General features: G+C 45.5%; 2 protein-coding genes across 2 annotated transcripts; one reads left to right on the top strand and one right to left on the bottom strand.

Moving 5' to 3' along the window:
- The first annotated feature begins 1,668 nt into the window (after positions 1-1,668).
- CDKN3 (cyclin dependent kinase inhibitor 3) lies at positions 1,669-9,662 on the top strand. Its single transcript, XM_037395069.1, has 8 exons — positions 1,669-1,718; positions 1,859-1,941; positions 2,473-2,528; positions 4,115-4,159; positions 5,172-5,394; positions 6,290-6,321; positions 7,201-7,304; positions 8,001-9,662. The coding sequence occupies exons 1-8, from the start codon at positions 1,707-1,709 to the stop codon at positions 8,085-8,087; spliced, it is 642 nt and encodes a 213-aa protein (XP_037250966.1). The 5' UTR covers positions 1,669-1,706; the 3' UTR covers positions 8,088-9,662.
- On the bottom strand, positions 9,249-16,447 carry CNIH1 (cornichon family AMPA receptor auxiliary protein 1). Its single transcript, XM_037395070.1, has 5 exons — positions 16,292-16,447; positions 14,825-14,893; positions 11,472-11,584; positions 10,399-10,542; positions 9,249-9,630 (listed from the first exon to the last, which is right to left on the bottom strand). The coding sequence occupies exons 1-5, from the start codon at positions 16,370-16,372 to the stop codon at positions 9,603-9,605; spliced, it is 435 nt and encodes a 144-aa protein (XP_037250967.1). The 5' UTR covers positions 16,373-16,447; the 3' UTR covers positions 9,249-9,602.
- Between the last annotated feature and the right edge of the window lie 5,680 nt (positions 16,448-22,127).

Here is a 22,127-nt window from a genome sequence, read left to right as displayed (position 1 = left end):
TGCATTGTTTTAATTCTCCATTATGCTCAGTAATGTAACTTTCTACATCTGCTATCGTATTCTAGGTTTTAATAAAGTGGTCTTCTCCTTGATCCTCTCATCATCTGTTTCTTCGTTCCCTGAACCTACCCTAAATCCTGCAATACCAAGCAATTTGCTTCCACAATCTTTCTCAGGCAGGTTTCATTAAAACCTCCAGCTGTGGAACATTACTAATGTAGAACTAAAATCTCCACACCTGGAGACATTGCATTGGTCCTGCTGGGAATCCCACCAAACTCAAACTACTTAAGGAATTTGTACACAGCCATTCTTTCAACTTCAAACATCCTTAAAAGTCTCCATGACTTTATTCTCCAGGTTGATGTGAAAAATCACTGTTCCTCCTTGGCTCCTTCACCACATAGCTCTACACAAGTCTAAACACAGACTAGAAATGCCTTAAAACAATTTTAAAAAACAAAACTCCACACTATCAACTTATGCATTTCTTCCTATTATTTAATGGCCAGAGTTACTGGCACAATAAACCAGATATGCTGCAAAAAGAGGTCTACTAAAATGCCCTAAGCTCTTAAAGATGAGGCATCCAGAATCTTCCCCCCACCCCTCCCTCCCTCCCCTGGAGCCATCTTTTGTGTTAAACTCAGCTAAAAACTCCATGTAATATCCCTAAAACCTATTTACACTGGACTTTTGAAAAGAGGACCATGGCAAGAGCAGGATGTGGATGTATGTAATTGCTTTAAGTCTGAATTTTCCATGAGATCTCACAAGAGCATACACGACAGCCACCTTCAGCTTTCCTTGTACATGGAGTTGTGAGTCAGCGACCTAAGCAGCAATGTTAAAAGTATACCTGTGACGTGCGGACAGTCCCAAAAGTTCTATGTCTTACTGCTGCCAAAATATTTGATATTAAGTTCACGGTTTAAAAGAGCAAGCATAGCTCATTTTCTGCTTTTAGAAAGTCCTATTTTCTCTGCACCCAGAACTGGTAACCCAAAACCTCTGCAGTGTACCTGGGAGCCCCTTGAGAACTCCCCTGCACCCATGAAGGGTACAGCCACCCACAAAAACCACACTAATGCTGAAAGGCGCCACCAAACTGCACTCAGACCCCATAAATTCAAGCACATCCCTGCTCTCACAGGTGCTGTGAGTGATACAAGACTACCAAAGAGAAACGGAAATAAAAGGCTGGCGCTGCAGGAGCCTGGACAGTACTCCACGTCGACATCGACCGGACACTTTGCAACACATATACCTCAGGAACAGCATCCCAAGCTAAAAGGGCTGGGGCAACGTGAAAGCAATTAAAAGTAAACCTACTTTCACTTCTTTTTCAGTCAGAAACGCAAAGCCGGCCTTAAAAAAAGGAATTGCGGGCTGGGGCAGCCACTTGCAAAGGCCCCCGGGGGCTCGAGACGCAGCCCCTTCCCGCCACACCACCTCAGCCAATCAGCGCAGAGACCCTCCGCTGCCAGCTCTAGGTTGTTTATCTTTTTTAAAGCCCGCCTCTCCTTCGCTGCTTACCAATCAGAATGCTCCTCTCGTGAAGCCGTAAGGCCGGCCGCTTGGCTCTCCAAGCTTCCTGTGCGCGACAGCTTCCTATTGGGCGAAGGGAGGGAAAGGCTTGGCCAATGAAGTGGCTGGGGTGGGCGGGGACAGTTCAAACGGACGGGCGGCCGGCGGAGAGCGGCGCCATGGTGAAGCCGGTAAGGACCGGGAGTGGGAGCGGGGCCGGGGCTCTGGCTCCCGGGGTCCCTCAGTGCCGCCTCGGCCGAGGGGGCAGGGCGGGCGCGCGCCGGCCCGGTGCCGGCCCCCAGGTGAGCTTCTGGCTCTCCTTCCGCCGCAGCCCTGCGCCATGGCAATGAGCGACTTCGACTCCTCTGACGACGAGACTGCTGAGGAGGAGCTGAGGCCGCTCCCTGTCTCCTGGTAAGGCGCGCCGCGGGGCGGGTGTGGGTGACTTTTCCCTCAGAAACGACGCGGGAGCTTGCATTAAATCTCTCTCGGGAGTGTTTTCCTGAGGAAAACCCGCGCCCCGGTGACCTGCTAGCGGGAGGGCGGAGGCTGGGGCTGGGCCGGTGGTGCCCCTGGCAGGGGATGAAGGTGTTGCCGGTGAGCTGCCTGTGGGTGCGGGGCCAGGCCCGCTTCTGGGAGCGTTTCCTGGCCACCCTTGGTCCTGCTGGCCCGGGGGTCTCGGTGCTGAGGCGCGGGGAGTCATCAACATTTTCAGTCCTTCTCTTGGGCAGGGGTATGCGATGAAGTATGCTACCAAACGTGTGATTCCCTTGTCTGATGTCATAGAAATAACACTGGAATTTATTCAGTTTATTCTTAAAATTGAATGATAGGTAGGCAACTCGTCTCATGGTCCCACAGAAAAGGAGTGTTTAGTAGTGAGTTATCTCTATTCAAATAATTAAAATGTTCTGTTCTGACTTTTTTTATTCTCTCCCCTGATAGGTTGCCTTTGTCTCCTGTCTACTCTTCTGAGTTCCTGGGATTATGTTCCCTTCCAGGTAAGAAGTGTTCACTGAAATTAGCAGACATGTTTGAAGCTGAAGAAAGGTAATACCTTGCACTCCAAGATCCTCAGTTGCATGTGCTTGGTAGGGTGACTTGGTTTTTAATCTGCCACTGGAGTCATTGTTTCAGAAATACCAAAGCTGATCTAAAGAATATCTTAATGCAAGATCATACATCAGAGTGGTAAGAGAATAGTGGTTGTCTTCCCTTGTCAGTTAAAATATTTGGCTTTTTGGCCTGGCTTACTATTTATAACAAGCAACAACAGTGAAACAAGACTACTTTAATAAATAATTCCTTAATAAAATATATCGGGCCTGAATTAAAATCACTTGCTGTGCTGACCGTTCTATACTGCTCTCCCTTAGTGTCTGGGTTGCCCTACCATGGCCATGATATAAAAATTAACATATAAGCTTTCACTGTATTTTTAACTACCAGAACTTCAGCCATGGTGTATCTCCTGTGGTCACGAAAGAGACAGAACTGGTGGTAGTGACAATGTGAACTTTCCCTACTTCATTTAAAGCAGTTACTTGATTTTCATTAGCCAACTCTGAGAAATATACAGGCTTGGGAACAACACCACACTAAACTAGAAAACAAATGTTGAATAATATTTGAACTTAGGGTACCTTGAGGTGGATGATAGCCAGCACTGATGAAAATCCCACTAACGCTTGAACACCGGTTAACATATATATGCCAAAAAAAACCCTGCATTATGTTTTTTAGCTACCTCACCTGTTCATGTAATAGCTGTTTCATCTTCATATTACAACCTCCAGTCACAGCCCTGCTGATACAGCTTTTGGTCTGCAGGATTCTGCTGTCATGCTTTCAGAAGGTGTTAGAGGATATGCACAGTCCTGACTGTTGTCAGCAAAGGCATAAGAATTTTATGCCTGTGGGGCTGTAAGGGGAAGAGGGGAGACAGAGGGAGGATGCAGTGTAAATGTTTTGAGCAATTGCATCTTACAAACCAAACCATAGCTGTGAGTGTTGTGCTGCAGTATTCTGCAAGGGTTGCAAAAATGTCTCGGTAGCATGGTATGAGGAAAAAATGAAAGTGGCTGAAGATTGAGTAGTAAGGAGGATTTTTAATGTGATTTGTGCTGAGCATTACAGAAGAGGGAACTCACTTTCCTACCAGACAACTCTTAAGTGATCTCCATCCAGCCCTCTGATTTGTTGGGGTTTTTTGTTTAGGTTTTGTTTGTTGGGTGGTTTGGTTGGCTGTTTTTTTGGGGTTTTTTTTGGGAGGGGGGTGTTTAAGCTGTACTGTGCTTTATAATATCCCAAACTTTTAATCTGGATAAATGCATAGCAGTTTAAAACCTTGGGCAGATTTTTTTAATCCTATTAAATTACAGTGTTAATCAGATAATGGTGTTCAAACTGTCTTCTGTGCCAGTGATCTATTTGCAAAAATAAGAACTGTGTGGTATTTGGGGTGTGGCTTTGTTGTTTACTTTGGCTCTGAAGGAGAGGTTGTCTGTGCTCTGTTCTTCAGCTGTAGCAGCCATTCCATAAATGTCACATACCTGGAGTGGTAACTGTCATCCATAATTTATTTTAGGTTGCAGGTTTAAGGATGTCAGAAGAAATCTTCAGAAAGATATAGGTGAGTCTTCTGGACAGTGTGTAAATGTCTCTCATTTTCATGTAATCAGCAAGAACAGCATGCAGGTAAATTGAAAGTGTAAATTGCTGAGAAGTTGCAGGTTTACTTTGTCTTAGTCTGGAGACTTCTGGAGTTGCTGTTCATCTAATCTGGGCATAAAGATCCAGACACCAGGTGTCTAAAATGGTGGTCTCTTAATCATACTTTTACGATGGATGCTATAATTGTCTATGTGCATGTCATGATGTTAGAATGCAAGGCAGTTCTTTACAAAGTCCTGTTTGAGGGTATGTCTGACAGCAATGTCTGCCTGAGTTTTGGTGATACTGTGCTTGAAGGTGCAGCAAGTACCTTAGCACGGTCACTGTTATGAGTATTAGGTACCATTTTCAAGTATGCAATGCCACTTTCTCTGTGGCTTCTCCACCAAATATTGAATAAATAGTCAGGGTATGGCCAGGCTGGAGCTATACAGGCATCTCTATCTTTCACAGTAACCCTGAGGTCTGCCAAGTCATTTGCAGGAGAAAGTCTCTTCAAAGCATCTGGGATCAAGATGAATTACAAACTTGTAATCTCCTCTTCCCAGACAAAAGTGAGATTGGGATAGAAAAGATGAAATTATGTAGAGATTTGTACCGAGTGTTCATCTGTAAACACTAGAAGAGCAGAGGCTAATAGCAAAAACCCACGCGGTTTGGATGTAGTCACAGCTGGAGGTGGGACAGAATCATGCTTCAGCTGGCAGCAGTTAACAGATGGTTCAGAGTGCTGACAGTTCTAATGAGGCTTGTCTCAAGACTCTGAACTGAGAAAATTCCACTCATGGGTTACCTGAGGGCAAATGTGGGAGAGAGTCAGTAGAAGTAAATGCTGCTCAAAGCAAAATTGCCAACTCCTATTGTCTTAACCTCAGAGATTAAAAAAGAGAATCAGTACCAAGTAGCTTATCTGTTTATCCTTAAGTTTTATAGGCTTTTGTTTATTTGCAAGTGTCTTAATCTGTTGGCAGAAGAACTAAAGAATTATGGGACCCAGGATATATTTGTGCTTTGTACCAGAGGAGAGCTCTTAAAATACAGAGTGCCAAACCTTATAGATGCCTACCAACAGCATGGGATCTGTGTGCACCACTATCCTATCCCAGATGGGGACGCTCCTGACATTGCCAAGTGCTGCAAAATTCTGGAAGAGCTCAGAAGCTGCTTGGAAAGTAACCGGAAAACAATCATACAGTAGGTTCTGGTTCACCCCACATTCCTGTAAAAGATACCAGCTTGTCTCTAGATGCACAACCAGCTGCAACAGAATGCTGTCCAATGACAGCTGTGTTCTTTAGGGTTAGTTCAAGCATTGAAAAGCTGCTTGTGTTTCTTGAAGCTCCTTTTGGAGCTACCTTGTCCTTTGTAAGATCTGAATCTCTCATTTCCTCTTGCTCTATCCAGCAGGGCTTTAAAGCGTGTGTTGGATGGCACCACATGACTCCTTGCTGCTAGCCTAGTTCGATATTGGGTGTACAGTATGAGTTGTAAGCTAAAGCAGCTGTTGTCAGAGGATAACACACCCCTGGGTTGTTTATCAGGGACTCGGTGGGTTCCAGCAGTGCAAAATTCACTCTTAAATTGCACAAAACTGGTTTAAAGTAATTTCTTTAGACACGTGTAGCTGTGCGCAGGGTAGAGGGGAAGAGCTCTGCAAGTTGCATGTTCTCTTAATGGTCCCGCTGACAGCTCCTTGCATAGGTGTCCACTGAGTCCTTGGGCTTCCTGCTGATGCAGAACCCTGCTGCTTTCATTGTCTTACAGCTATCATCAAAACCTTAATCTGGAGTAGGATTTAAAGAAAACTGAGATTGTCCTCCTGTGCCTTTGGGACTATTCCCATGAATAAGGGGGAGCTTTAAAACTGAGGTTCCTCTAGAAAGGCACCACTTAAGGAAGGCCTGAAGAATAAACAGGAGATAGCGTTGTGGGTATTTCTATTGAAACTCTTATTCTGACTTTCTTGTACCCCTACTCCTCTTGATTATATTAAGGCAAGAATTGTGTTCATATATTTACATATTGAGGGGGCTCTGGGTGTTGCAGTGTACTACAGCTTGTTAAAATCAACTATTTTCTTCTATTTCAGCTGTTACAGTGGTCTCGGGCGCTCATGTCTCGGTAAGCAGTTGTCTTCCCCCTCTCAGTACCTAACTCGCTCATCTTGCCCGTTATCATGAGACAGCACTGTCTAAAGGAGCCAAATTCTACTTGAAGCTTAACTGTGGTTACAGTGCAAGCTGCCACTACAAAGAGCAGGCTAGTTAATGTATTTGGGCCCACTTCTTAGGAAAGGTCAAATTGTCAAATGGTAGTGGCATAGAAATAGTGATGAGTGACATAAGTATGTCACAGTATAGACCTTAGTATGTAGGTGAGAAGATGGAGGGTCAGACAGGGGCAGTCTTTCAGTGAGGCTGATGGGAAGTTCTGTCAAATTCCTGACTCTTTCTCCATTTTCACTGCACATTTTAGTCTCATCTGACTGATGGGATTGCACCTTCTCCTTTTCCCCGAACTTCTCATCAAAAAAAGATGAACCTATTCCTCGGCATCTTTCTTCAGCCCAGTGTTCCCCCTAAAGTTTTCAGGGCCTTTAATTATTGTGTGTGTCCTGGAAGGAGGGGGTGGCAATACTGCTAAAAAAGCAAATGTGGTCAGAAGACACAAAGGGGAATTTACTGGGTGTACTGGGACCCGTTCTTGAAAAGCCTAGAATTTGCATCCCAAATGCTGCTGGAAAGGCAGGGGGGAAACAGGGGGAGGGGTTTTCACCTGTTTCCAAAACCTGCAGGCTTGGGCAGGAACAGCAGGCAGATGGGGCCAGTGCCAAGAAATTCTGTTCAGCAAAAGATCCAACTACTCTGTGACCCTGGTACGAAGAGGTTGAGTTTTACTGGAGTGGTTTTCATGGAACAAACCTACTACTGTGCAAAAGTGGTGCTGCGCACAGCCAGAGGTGCTCAGCAGCATGCATGCCTATATACCTTTCATTCACAGTAGCTGCGTGTCTCCTGCTTCAGCTTTTGGACACGCTGGCGCCTCAGCAAGTGATAGACAGCCTCAGGAACTTGAGGGGATCTGGAGCGATACAGACCATCAAGGTAATGAGGCTACAGCAGCTTAATCACGTGGTGAAACAAGTGGAGAGCTTAGCTGGTCCTCCTCTTCGTGAAGGGGTCCCTCTGGTCTTTCTGAGATACTCTGCAGCTGGTGCCCCTGCTGCCATCTTGGGTTTGAGCTGCTTCTGGCTTTCTGCTTTTGTGCCAATTCTGTCTTGTTCTGCCTCTACTGAATTCAACATCTGTTCTCCCTGTCTGCTCTTCACCATTAGTAACTTGTTGCTTTCTCATCCTTATACCTGCTCATAACTCGCTAAGCTATGTCCCTTTTTCTGTTACTCATGTTCTCCTCACAATGTGGACATCTGGTTGCTTTTTCTGCCTTGGTTTTATTCCATCTTCCTAACCCAGCTAGCCACGTTTGTCCTCTGTAGCTACTACATCAATAGACTTGCAGTCATCTTTTAAGTGTCCTAGCACTAGTGTGAAAACCTACATGGCAGGAGGCCCAAGTGGCTGAATTTAATGGGGTTTCTCTTCTTTTGGTGGGATTTTTAGCTACTCTACATACTTCCTTCTGTTGGTGTGAGTCCTGGATGTTAGGCTTTTAAAACCGTTCTACATAAAGGAAAGAGGAGCTGATATTTAAAAAGTTTACAAGATACAGCTTTTTGATATGGGTAGTACCCCCTCTGGAAGTGCAGAGCACTCATTACAAATCTGGTTGTGCTTTTCCAGCAGTACAATTACCTCCATGAGTTTCGGGAGAACCTAGCCACACATCTGGCAACAAAGGATACAACATTGAGATCAGTATCGCGATAATGCACGCTAGCATGGTGCACCTTTGTCCACGTGGATGCAGCAGACACCTGGGCAAGACACCTCGCTCCTGACCTTTACGGTTTCTCATTGCTACTGCCTGTGTGATACAACTGCTCACTTCCAAATCTGCATGTCTAATGTTGGGGTGGGGGAAGGAAATCCTACAGGACATGCAGCATCTGCCTCTATTTAGCAGCCTTTAATACTCACTGCCTTAAAAATACATTTTATTTGTGTTCATTACTGTTTGGCTGGTGACCTGTCATCAATATAATAATGACTCTTACAAAGTGTCTACCTCACAGGACCCCAGCCTGGTGGGGCTGGAAGGGACCTCTGGAGCTCACCCAGCCCAACCCCCTGCTCAAGCAGGGTCTCCTAGAGCGGGCTGCACAGCCCAGGCGGGTTTGGATGTCTCCAGAGAAGGAGACCCCACCGCCTCTCTGGGCGGCCCGTCCCAGCGCTCCAGCACCCTCACGGTAAAGACGTTTTTCCTCACATTCAGGTGGAACTCCCCGTGTTGCAGAGCTTCCCTTTTCCAGGTACAACTTGATTCAGTGTTCCATTTTTAAAAGGGAATGCAATTATCCATCAAAAAAACTAACTGATGAATACAACAAGTATCTGTTCAATTCCAAAACAAAACAAGGCACCAGGTAAAAATAAGTGTTTCCACATCTGAGGTTTTTTTTTAATATTTTTATTTATTGCACTAAGGAACAGCAGGGCAGTTTCACAATCTCACTTTCTGCTTTGAAAAAGTCTGTAGTATTACTCAAGTATTTTCATCGTTGGACTTGACAAATGTAGGTTTGTCCATTTGTTAATAAGACAGCACAGACATTGAAAAAAAATAATCACTTAAATACATTCCTTTGTGGACAATTCAACTTCTATCACAATGACATATGCTTGAGATTAAAGCAAGATTAAATGTTTGGAGAAAATATAGAAGTCTCTGAACCATGCATATACAGGGAAGGACTAACCAGATGTGGGGTGGGGGTGGGGGAAGCAAAACACAACAAAAAACCCCAAACAAACCAGAACTATTTTTTGCAATTGTGTCCATGAATTTATCTCTTAAGGCCAACATCGCCTACAGGTAAAACACAGAGCACTTCTGGTCCTTCCCAAGCATTCAGCAGCTACAGCTGATTCATAGTTACAAGTGGGATACACAAGTCCAAACGAGCCACTACAAAGCCCAGCCTAAAGAAAATCCCTAGTGCACTAAGGCTAGTCAGTAACGCATACCTACTTGAAGATTATGGCTGTTCCTTATGGAGTGCGAAGTCAGAACTTTTCAAAAACCCAGTAAAATATAAGAAAACAGTCTTTCCACAAGTATAAAGTGTGGAAATATGTTAAAAAACAGGGGAACCATAAATTCCTAACACAAATGCAATAATCAGATTCTGTGTTTAAACTTGGTAAGAGGCTCTCATTGTAAAGAATCCATGTTTTGTGGCTTTTGCATGCACTTAACTGGAACAATGCTCGATCAATGTCTTCTTAAGAGCTCACCAGAACATAAATCATGCTGGAAAATAAAATGAAAATAGTTAAGATGCACCATTTCCATTCATGTTACACATTTTATGATACAGTTGTGTATTCTAAGGAACAAACTGGTGTGAGGAAGGTGGATTGTGACTGAAGATTCCACACAACACATCAGAAGGGCACTGTAAAGTACCACATGAACTGCTGCAACAACGGTTGTCACTAGAGCAAGTGACATTACCCCAGGGAGCCCTGTACAAATGTGATGCCTACATGTTGAAAGCCTAAACTATTCCAGCTGCATTGTAAGAAGTGCAGCGTGCCAAGAACACCTGCACGCTACTTCTCATGTCACACCACCCAGACCAGATGTGACCACCCAGCAGCCAGTTAGCTTTTGAGCCAAAGAACTGGGAGGAGGAACCAGGTGGTGGCACTGGCTTTTGTGCCTCCCACTCCTTTTCACTCTTGGAATGATCCTTCCACATTTGACTTCAACAAAAATCACTTTTACATCAAAATACCTACTTATTCTAAAAATATTGTTCCAGCTTCTAAATGAAAATACTTGGGTGGGGGGTTGTTATACTATGCTTAAAAGAAGGAAAGTGTGGAGCTTTCAAGTCTCCCATCACGGTATATTCGAAAGCGTAACTGCGACCAAATTAAGACTTGTGTTTTAAAACAGACTAAATGGTGACTGTGGATTCTTTTCCAGGGAAGTCCCATGTACAACATTTCTCTTGTGCACTGAGCCAAAATTTCAGACTGAAGATTAGATGGGAGACAGAGGAAAAAAACTTACCCATATAGGTAGTAAAAAAATGATAGAAGGTAGAATGCTAATTTGCACCATCCTTCTTTCTGGCAATAGGCTAAAATATCTGCATTCATGATGGTTGTAGGATCATACAGACCAGGGCCACTCATCACAGGTCTACTCATGTACCTGAAAGTGACGCACAGTTAGTTTTGTGGTGGCGATGATGGGAAACGTTGGTTCCTGCCCCCCACCCACCAAGTAATACCAGAACCGAGACAAGGAATCGCACCCCTCACAGCAAAGTCCATCACTCCATGTAGGAGATGGTGAACAGTGAGAGCAATACGAAGCCCCATACTAAATGTGTCTTATCAAGGGGCGTTCCCAGGTGGTGCTGCAACAGCTTACCTCAGCCTTAAACCATGCTGAACTCTAGTACGCCAAAAGGGACTAGGACAAATTTATAAGTAAATGAAAAACTGAATTCCTTATGGAAGGGGTGAAAAGGATGGAGAGGAGACCAACGTACTACCCTACGTAACCTGCAGCCTCTACTTGTTAAAAGACATGCTGGCTACCATGGTGAAGGAACACTCATACGGGCCAATACAAAGTGACCCTGAAATTATAGCTTAACGCAGGCTGCTAGGAACAGTCCTGCCTCCACCCCTCGGATTCCTCCTCCTGCCGGTACTAGCACAAATACAGCCAAGCTGTGAAAGCTGTTTCGCTGGGTCACATTTCAAACAGAGAGCTTCCTCCTGCAGCTCCCCAGCACAAGGTGAGGTGGTGCCCACGTCTTGGTGGTAGGAGGAAAGCAGGATTGCCGCTTCTACCGGCAATCCGCTCCACAAGTCAGCAGGATTAGCACACCTTTGACATGTCAGCTACCTTCAACACATGCAACACAACTTGATTCTTGCATAGCACAAGTGAATAAAAAATTTAAATGACAGAGAAAGCAAAGTGATGAATCTTATTTTATAGCTATGACGTAAACTTTCTCTCTGTCATATCAGAAAGCATCTTTATTTGCCAAAGACACGGAACACTGCAACGACAGAATGAAGGAACAGTTAACGTGAGTACAGAGATACCAGACTCATCAATATTACCTCCAAATATGATAAGCCAACAAAGGCATATTGAGACCCAGTGTAAGCCACTCTGCTGCACAGAGAAACATAACACAGAAGAATGCATGGATGAGGTACTCTGGAAGTACAAGCTGGAAAAGAAAAATATGAGAAGTTTCGATTACTCAAAGCAAAATGTGTGGTGTTTATTTTGGAGGTAAGCTACCGTTTAAAGAATACTATTTAAAAACAACTAACAAGAACAAGACTGCAGAGAGTGAAAACAGCAACTAGCAGTATCTGCCTTGCTGTTTTCACAATGGTAATTCATGAACCAAAAAGAAAAAATTAGAAAGTTAAATGCCCAGATCAATTTTCTTTTTTTATTGCTTCTATTAAATAGAGTGCACTGTTGACAGATTCCACGCTTTATACGTGACCTTCGTAACAGAAGAGATCATAGAGATATTTCTGCTCATGCAACAGAGAAATATCAGTAGGACACGTGCTCCATGTAATGGTTTATAGGCAAAAAGATGTTTTGTGTTTTCCTATTTTACAGCTTTGTTTTGGTATGCACACATAGAAAATTTTTCAAATTTAAACTACCGCCAAAATGTATTATCCCAGGCAGAGCTTTACCCAACCAAATCAGCAGGTACGCCGTCACACACACGGGTCTGCACACAGACGAGCGCTGTGCCACCTGCTGCGCAGGAGGGCATGACAGCAGCGACGCACGTAGAGTTCAGGGTGTACTGGCCAGCTTCGTTTTCCTTCACAAGTACCTAATATGCATGCTTTATAGCATCATGCTTTCCAGCAGAAGCCCACAGAGCTAATTATCAGTTTACTATGAAATCACAGAAAGCGTGAAATGCCAGGTAGTATTAGTGTTATTAATAGGAATAATATGGAGAGATACATAGATTAAGGCATGCAAAGAGCCAGCAAAATCTCACACCCACCACAAGAGTAAAATTCGCTAAAACGCGTCACCCCAAAGTGGTATTATTTTCTCCTTTTATCACACAATTCAGAAAGAAGCAAATCCGTACGCTTCTGACTTCTCAGCTCAGGACATCTCCTCATGAAAGATACTCCATTTCCACACGAAGATTTAAATTGTGTATGTGTGTGCACACGCATACACACACAGGGCACTCTGCCCCTCTTGTGTAACATGACTAACATTGCATAGGATGACTATGCTGAAGTTTCAGCGTTTTAGAATTCTTTTTCATTCTCTCTAAGCAGACACTTCTTTTACACCCCAAAAATATCTTCCCAGAAATCTAAAAACTACCAACAGCCATTCGCACCACCTACTTTGCTACAACACTCTGCTTCCCTAAATGAAGAATATCAAACAAAGCAAACTCGCATCAACATCAACAAAAATAAGCCGTCAGACTTGAGATGTTTCACGTAAACATTTTTGTCCAGATCCTTTTTTGCATACTTACCATTCACAACTCGGCAATTATTTATAGCAGAACAACAACAACCCTATCCAAAACGCAATGCATTTGGCACCCTTCTGAGACAGATTTACCAGGTCTGAAAAGCTGTAGTTTATTTAACTACACATCTCAAAACATATTTTTCTTTATCTTGATTGTTTATTAAACCCTACTCTCACACCAGAATACTTGTCTCTTGCAATCTTACTGCACTTTATCCTCTCTGGCTGACCTGAAGGAAAATTAACTGTATCATACTCTACTGTGATATTTATCACAGAAGCGAGGGAGGAAGAAATCTCCTTGCTGAGAAGAGATACAACTATAATAGGAGCAGCAAAGAGAAGGCATCAACTGTGTACTAAGCAGTTACTATTCTGGGCTAATCTTTCTACTGAGGTGTCTCAGCTCCTACCAGGACTTTTTATTCTTTGTACAGAAAAACAACACTTCAGCGTTTTTTGTCCACCGTCATTTACAAGAGCCCCTCAAGAGTCGCCGAAGGATCTTAACTTCACTTTTAGTATCTATTCTACTTTCACAGGAACAGTAAATATTAAGTTATTTAATATTTTCAGTCCACAAAGCTATCATATAAATAAACACTACATGCATGTGGGTTAACAGAAGGTTAATATTTGCATTAAACATGCGCATTGTACTTCAAAGGTTGCAATAAGATCATAATGCATAAATGTAATGAGAATTTGCCCTTCCCCATACTGTAGCAGAAATGACTGTAGAACAGACCAAGCAAGGGAAACTGTTAGATGCACAGCTATCTGAGCAGCAAACCTCACTCCCTGAGATGCAATCCTCTGCCTACCGCCTCTTCTCCCCTCCCATTCTCAGGCTGTAATAATTGTTGTCAGTTTACGTGCTGTATGTCGAACAAGCGGGTTGGTTCCCCCTGCAGCTAATGGTAAATTCATTTCTCATTCGCATAATTTACTTAACTCTTCAAAACACAGTAAAGTTCCACTCCAGCTGTGCTGCCCGGCATTCTACCTCAGCCTGGGCACAACCAAGCCAAGGTAATAACCATGAAAAACACACAAAAGCCCTGCGCTATCAAACTACATTCCCTTTAACAAGTATCCCTTTTGTTATTGAACTATTACAGATGCAAGAAAATAGCTTGCTTCAAATTGTTTTCATAAACCAAGGAGTATCAGAGTTGCATCCAAGAGAGGACACCACAGTACGTCCCTGATCCTGGAACATAAAACAAAGAAGTAAAGATAATGCCTATCACATTTTGCCCACCTAAATCCTCAAGCAAGATCAGAATCGACTTGGTCAATGCTTAAAAAACAATTCATCTCCTACAATCTCAGCGTTCAATACATCTCGCTTGAGAAGTATTATTTCTACCTGAAGTTACTTTGGCTAACCAAGAGGACCTGTAACAGGCATGTAACAGTTTTCCCCACTTTACTGGGTAAGCAAGCAAAATTGTTTTGCACAAAATATGGAAACCCATGACACTGTTATAAACCCCCCACAAATGAATAACGAGCAGATGAACAGGCACACTAAACAAAACAGCTTAATAGTATTACAAACGTTCCTAACAAAATGAAAGTGGCATTAAAAACGTTAAACTGAAAAGCAGTACACACCTTTAATGCAATTTTGACTCTTTTAATCTTTTTGACCTTTTCAACTGTCTTTGTGCCGAAAACGTAGAAAGCAGATTGAAAGAATGTTAGTACGACAGCTGACAAGATCACCAGCTGATTAATAACAGTCAGAATATTCAACTTGAAAGTAAAGAATCAGACAAAGCATTTTCCTTAGAACTTCTGTCGAACAGCTAGGTTTTGTCAACCCAGATGCAATTCTATTGCCTAGTCTGATTACATCAAAGTAACACCCAACAAGCATTTTACATATATTAATTTAAAAAATATTTAGCGTGCTACTTACAGGATTGAGTGTATTACATTGGTCTATGGGATTCTTGTAATCGGTCTTCAGTTCATCAAATGCTATAATCTAGGAAAAAAATAAAAATTGAAACAGTTAGGATTCTTCAGTGCAGGAGCAGCAAAGTATTTTATGCATGAAAAATGACATTTTTGGCACAGAGCCATAACATTCAACTGCTGCCATTCTATCCAGGAACATAATCTCTCCTGAGTAAACCCTAGTGTCACAAACCCACAGGTAAGTCACATTCGAAACAGGTTATACAAAGAAAAAAGCAGAAAACACTTCAGGCGTTCAGAGACCTCTGCCCACACTCTGCCTTTTTACCTCCCCACCAACAACGAGCTTCCAATGTCACTTTCAGCAGTTTTTAACCCCACGCTGCGCGCAGACCCCAAACCTCGCAAGTGACTCTCTTGGAACAGGAACCCGACACAGGGTTTGTTAATAAAGAAAAAGCAACAGTGACCTTAAAAGCAGCCAAATGTTTTGTCTCATTGTCAAAGTACATGCTGACCCTACCTGTATGTCTAAAAGGTGCATCCATAAAGAAAACCCCCACATATACTTAACCTTTTCTTGCCATAAAAATCAGACAAGGGTGCGGGATGAAATACAAGGAAAGCCACTTCCACACTAGGGTCACGGCAAACATCACATCCTCTCCTAGAGCAGGATCTCACAGTTGATCCAAGCCAGGTTCCCATTTGGCTAGCTCTCCCCGGGTCAGGCTCAAGACAGAAAACTCCCCCCAAAATATTAACGATTATAATTATCAGATCTCAAGTTGGGAAAAAATGCCACTCTCAACTCATTCTTTCAGTTAAGTTTGCAGCCAAACTGACCTCAGCCGAAAACATTTTCAACAACTGCATTTTCAGGCTGCGCTCATGTAAAGCGCCGTTTATTGAAAGGGACGTGTCTTACATCGGAACTTGAAAACCCATTTTATCCACAGAGCGGCACCGCCGGGTTTCCGCCTCTCCAGGCCGGCGGCCCAGGCGGGGGCCCCAACGCCCAGCGCGGCCCCGGGCAGGCGGCTCGGCCTCCGGCCCGCCAGGCCCCCGGGAAGCCGCCGGGCGCCCCACCAGCCGCCGGGCAGGGCAGGGCGCGGAGCCCCGGCAGCCCGCCGCGGGGACACCCCCACAGCGCGCCCCGGCCGCGGTGCCACAGTCGAGCCGCCCCCCGCCCCCGCAGGCCCCCCGCGGCGAGGGCCAGCCCCAGCTGCCCCCGGCCCGGCGCGGGGAGCGGGAGGGCACCTCCCGCCCAGGAGCGGGACTAGCTAGCCCCGCGGCCTAGCGCCGGCCTCGGCGGGGGAGCGGCCCGAGCAGCGCCCGGGGCCTCCCGGCGGGCAGGGCGGCAGGCTGCCGGCCCCGCAGCGCAGCCCGGGCGGCGGGACGGCGGGCACCCGCCCCTCGGGCCGCGCGGGAGGGACGGCGCTAAGGGCCGCCCCCCCCCACTCACATGCCAGATGGCGAAGAAGATGAGGGCGGCGGTGAGCAGCAGCGCCAGCATGTAACAGAAGGCGGCGAACGTGAAAGCCATGGCGGCGGGCCGGTAGCGGCGCGAGGGACGCCAGCCGCGCGCACCCACCGCGGGGCGGGGCGGGGCGGGGCCGGACGAACCCGCCGCCGCGCAGCTGCCGCGCGCCCCCCCTCGCCCCGCCCCGCTCGCCCCGCCCCGCCCCTCCTGCCGGCGCGCGCCCGCCCGCCTGCCCGCCGCCATTTCCCCCCGCCGCGCCGCCATTTCTCCCCGCGACAGCCGGGAGGCCCCGCAGGTGCCCAGCAGCCGCCCCACGGGACCGGGGGACGGACTGCAGGCGGGTCCGGCCCAACGCGGGACGAGAAGATGGGGGCTGGGGCGGCGTGGGGCAGCCGGGCGTGCAGCCTCGGAGGGGGCTCCCCGGGGGCGCGGGGTGTCCCCCGAAAAGGCAGGCGGCCAGCCTGGACGCGGTGCAGTGCTTGTGTGCGCCCCACAGGCAGCGGGGCCCTGGGTCGGGCAGCCCCGGCACGGTACCACCTGGAGCCTGCTGGAAGGGGACTGCAAGAGGAGAAAAAAATTGTCTATTTTCCTTCCACAGGGCCGCACAAAAGTCATTTCAGTTTTAAGCAACAACACTTTGCAATAAAGGAAAGTCCGGGCGGTATTGCTGCAATAGTTTCCTCCAGACCAACGGCGTACATAATGATTTCCATAAAACTAACAGCTGCCAAATAGTAAATTACATTTTCTGGTGATACCTGCTGGAAAGCTTTACATGCAATTAATTGTCACAACGAGGGGTGCGCAGCAGCTTTATTTCCTTCACCAAAAAGAATAGGGAAAGCTGCAGCAAATGGGCTGTCTTTATGAAATCAGTTGTTGCAAACATGAAGTTGATCTTTCAGTATAAAATCACTCCTCTCGTCCACAAACTACTCCCATAAAACCGCTGTCCGCACACCACGGCCACTGCTTAACTGCTCCTTGTCCCTTGCTCCTCAGAGGAGTGAGTTGGAAACAACAGGGGGCCAAAGTCATCTTTACAATAACTTACTTTATACATATAACTTATTTTATCATTCATTAGGCCCTATTTATTAGGTTACTGTTTATTTCTTACCTCAAGTATCCTCGAGCTGCACAGGTACACTTGCTCCCAAGACCATGTGTCTGGATTTTACTGGAAGAGCTGATGCTCAGCGTTCAAACTCCCCATTCCAGGCTTTTCCTAAGCCATTCCGGAGGGTCATTTCCATCAAAGAAGCTGTAGAAGGTAAAGAAAGAGAGGCTGTGTGCAGAGATGCTGTTATATCGTGGGACCAGGGAATTGCTCATTTTTGACTGCAATATGGAAACGAGCAGTTTGATCCATTCAAGGTAGATACGTACTTTAAAAGGCATCTGGATATAGTGACCATCACTACTTTAACTTATGCCTAGAGCCTCCCTGGTGACACAAAGCTCTGCAGAACTACAGATGTTTCAGCACCAAGCCTATTGATACTGTCCAAGAAGGAGATGTGGCTCCCCATAAGACCCACCTCAGGCCACCAGTCTCACCTGTAACTCTGAACTTGTACTTCAAGACACATAAATACGGAGGCAGGACTCTAGACAGGCCAGGGCCAAGCTGCTGTTCATGTAGCGCCTGGGCTGGCACCACTGCTGTCAGCAGCGTCGCGGCCATTTGCACAGACAAGTCACCATAGCGGTAACATTCTCTCCCCAGCGCTCCAGCTGTAACAAATCCTGACAGGTTTGTTTTGGGATGTGTGATCCGTATTAGCTGAAACATGGGAAAGAAAAGGCAAACAATCTGTTCAACACCCAAATAGGCAGTGGTGTTGTTACGCTGCCGATTGTACTTGGTGTTCCTGTGCAACAGGGATGTGTAGTACCAGAAATGAAAAGGTGTGTCAGCCACGTTCTTGCATTTGCAATTAATACTGGTTCTGCCTCAAGGAACGCAATATTTTATTAACTCTGATGCTTGCACACCATTCAACTGCAATTATGTTGTCAGGAGAAGTGGAAGGCAGCTGTAATGTTGTACAACAAAGATTGGTTCATTGAAGGACTTCTTGTATTATAATTATCTTTATATAATAAGACAAAAGGAAATGAAAAGCAAGTTCTGTAGAAAAGGGTCTAATCAATTCTCATTTCACGCATTTATTTGGGAACTCAAATCAAAGAACAACTGAGTATCTTTTCAGAATTTTCTCCGATTATCTTGTAAACAAGATAAGGAAGACAGTGGAGATCTGGAGATGGCCTACAGCTTTTAATGCACTTCCCTTTTAGCCTGGACTCATGGAGTCTAATCCTTCCTGGAATCCCAAGGGAAAACATCAGTGCCTGTTCACTTCATCTTAAATCCCTTTCAAGTATTTGTCCTTATCAGAAAACAGTCATATAATCAGTTGTAATTCAGCGCGTTGCAGTCTGTTCAGACAGAAGATTTAGCTGAAGACAGGACGGCTCTGGCAGGTCATGACAACAGCACTTTAGCAGAGAGCTGTGAAGGAATATGACAGAGCAGTTCCTCTGAATTATCATAGTAGAAATGCACGGGTTAACCACATTCTTCAACATTAAAAATAATACCCCTGGAAAAACAGTCATTTCCATTACAAATATCAGGGAATAATCTAATACTATTGAACTCAGTAATAAAAATGCTGCTGACTTCAATAAAAACTTCACTTACTGGGTTTTCAGGAGAGGAAAATTTGAATATTTATCTCCAATTTAGAAGAGACTCTCCAAGTACCTCTAATGTAGTCTAGCAGAGGTCACCTTTCTGCACACCTTTTAAATATACATCAGAAGCAGCAAAAGCACACAATCTCCCCACCCACTTACCTCATTTATGTGCTAACAGGCATCAGGATGGAGGATGTTGGTTCACTGTTCAATCAGCAGGATGGAAAGATCCCTGGACTTGCAAGGGCACCAACTTCCTTTCTGAACCGGCAAATTTCCTTTCTTGTTGCACTAATTAACTCATCTTTAGAATCCCTGTTTAGACTCTACCACCATGTGTGTGACCACATAAAAAAATAAAATCGTTACAAATTCCTTTGCACATGAAAGTAAGTCTCAAGAGAAACAAGAATCACATTTAAAACTCTATTTCAAAACACAGATGCTGCCAGGCATCTCATGATGGAATCCACTCGTGGCCTCAATCCCTCCAACATTTACTGTCAGATGGCAACATCTTTTTTTCAATAGGCTAAATATTGAATGTGCAACCTGCCCTTTTAATAAGAGGGTTTGGTTTTCTCTTGCGTAGAGCTCCTGTTAATGGCTCTCTGTACAATTCTGAGCCCACAACATAATACCAGTGTGTGATCAGGCAAAGGGACCAACAGTTGTTTTTTTCAAGAACATTTTATAATGTGTTTCAGGATTTGGCCACTCATTAACAAGGGGATTTTCCAAAACATTCTGCATTAGTCTAACTGTAGCAGTGTTGACTCTGAAAATATCACCCTTAGTCTTAGCTCTTCAAAGAGTAACTTTAAATTCTGATCCAAATATAAACCAGTGTAGTGGTGTCAGCCTGAATAAACAGAAGCTGAAACCACAGTGGTAGCATTTTAAGATGGTGTTAGGTCAGGTACCAAATGACACCACCTAACAAAAAAAAAACAACAAAAAACTTTCCCTTGTTAATTATTTCACTGCTAATCATTTTAGCAGAAACCCCATCGCTGCTGGATAGGGGAGAAGACTGCATCAGGTAGAGTCAGGGCAGTTACTCGCTGGGACAAAGGCATTTGGTCCTCTGCCAGATGTAACATCATGATTGTTTCTGCCCCAAAGGAGGGAAGATACACGCACCTTCTGCTTTGTATCAATAAAGCAAGCTGTTCAGGGCTCAGTGTCTTGTCAACAGCCAGAAGCCACAGCCCAGTTACCACAGCCTCACGCTTCGCCAAGCAGCTCTTCCAGTTCCAGCAGAAGGCCTGCAGCATGCTTCAAAATTTGTGAGGGAAAATGTCAGCATAGGGCCCAAGAGACTTTGATCTCCCTGTTCTCCCACAGACATCCCACGTGGCCTTGAGTACGGCATCCTCAGGCCCAATGTGTATTTACGCACTTAAATCACACTAAATAGGATTTCAAAAACCTTCATCTACATCTAAATTCCTTCACAAATCTTGCTCTTGATCTCTCCAGCTTTATCCATGTTAGCAAATCAGCTCAAGGCTCCATCAGCAGTAGAAATCCACCCTCCTGGTTGTTCTTAAGAAGTACTGCATCCAGCTCTGGGGCCCCCAGCATCAGGGGGACATGGACCTGCTGGAGCGAGTCCAGAGGAGGCCACGGAGATGCTCAGAGGGCTGGAGCCCCTCTGCTGTGGAGACAGGCTGAGGGAGTTGGGGCTGCTCAGCCTGGAGAAGAGAAGGCTGCGGGGAGACCTGACAGCACCTGCCAGTGCCCAAAGGGGCCGACAGGGAAGCTGGGGAGGGGCTTTTTACAGGGGCCTGGAGTGCAGGACAAGGGGGAATGGCTTTAAACTGAACGAGGAGAGATTTAGGTTAGACAGTAGGAAGAAATTCTTTACTGTGAGGGCGGCGAGGCGCTGGCACAGGCTGCCCAGAGCAGCTGTGGATGCCCCATCCCTGGGAGTGCTCAGGGCCAGGCTGGATGGGGCTGGGAGCAACCTGGGCTGGTGGGAGGTGTCCCTGCCCATGGCAGGGGGCTGGAACTGGATGGTCTTTAAGGTCCCTTCCAACCCAAACCGTTCCACGATTCTAGAATGTAAGTCCTGCCCTGCACTGGTTTGGTATCAGTACCAGTTCTCCGCTTGGTAACCTCAGGCACAGGGAGCAGGGTGGCGTGGCTGGCTCACGCTCCATCCACACCTGCCTCTCCAGACCACATGGATGAGGTCACAGAACAAGCAGCTCCAAAATGTTAGGACTGAACTGCAGCAAGGAGAGCAACAGCAGCATTGGTGTAGGGAATAAAGAGGCAAAAGCATTCTGTAAAATGAGAACAGCTCGGCTTCACCGCTCAGACAGGGTAGCTTATGGTGGACTATACTTACAGACCTTGGAATGGGGCCATCTAAGGAAAAAAGGGCTGTTTAGTGGATGCATCTATTTTTCTATTCTTCCAGTAATACAGCTATACAATTTGTTTTGTACTTCTGAACCAAACAATTGCACATTCACAGTTGGAGGTAGGGTATAAACATTGTCTCTAGCTGATCCCCTGATCCAGTCGTTCTAGCTGAATTAATCACATTCGCAAATCATTCCAGGATTTGCTGCTGTCAGAGCAGATGGCCAGGCAGACTGCATTTGTGAGCAAGGCGGGCACATTCTCCTTCCAGTTATCCAGCTGCATTTTCCTATAGCAGATATTTAATATTAGACATTATTTTGAAGAAATGCTAAATCTCTCTTGCTCCTCATTCAGTTCAGTAAGGGCACTGACCCCTAACTTTCTGTCCTCGAAGGCCTTGGTGAAAGTGTGGGATGGCTGGTGACCCTTTCCCTTTCAACTGAATATCTTCTGCCCTATTTTCTTCTGCTGTCTTCCCATTTTCTGCAGAAAAGAGGTGACAACAACAGATGCTGTTTGGCATAGGGATTTCAAGGGTACATTATATTAATTGATCAGCTAAGTACTGCAGAAAAGGAAAGAGAAACTGCCTTCATGCTAGGAGCTGCCTGCCGTAGCACCTAACAGCAGGAACAGTTGACAGTGCGCCTTTCAGAAAGCCTTGATGGGACTTCCCCATCACAGTGGTAAATTTGCCGTGAAAGACACTCATGCTGTTTTCCCAGTGTTCGCATCT

Source organism: Falco rusticolus, chromosome 7 (assembly GCF_015220075.1).
Source record: "Falco rusticolus isolate bFalRus1 chromosome 7, bFalRus1.pri, whole genome shotgun sequence".
Taxonomy (NCBI): Eukaryota; Metazoa; Chordata; class Aves; order Falconiformes; family Falconidae; genus Falco; species Falco rusticolus.
The sequence above is the reverse complement of the archived record's forward strand: the minus strand, read 5'-3'. Positions and strand labels throughout refer to the sequence as shown.

Coding starts and splice junctions, on each gene's coding strand:
- CDKN3 (XM_037395069.1), top strand. Junction 1,942..2,472: donor AGGCCGCTCCCTGTCTCCTG/GTAAGGCGCGCC, acceptor CTCCCCTGATAG/GTTGCCTTTGTCTCCTGTCT. Junction 2,529..4,114: donor GGGATTATGTTCCCTTCCAG/GTAAGAAGTGTT, acceptor AATTTATTTTAG/GTTGCAGGTTTAAGGATGTC.
- CNIH1 (XM_037395070.1), bottom strand. CDS start 16,372: ATGGCTTTCACGTTCGCCGCCTTCTGTTACATGCTGGCGCTGCTGCTC. Junction 11,585..14,824: donor AATGTAATACACTCAATCCT/GTAAGTAGCACG, acceptor TTTCTTTTCCAG/CTTGTACTTCCAGAGTACCT. Junction 10,543..11,471: donor TTGGCTTATCATATTTGGAG/GTAATATTGATG, acceptor CGTCACTTTCAG/GTACATGAGTAGACCTGTGA.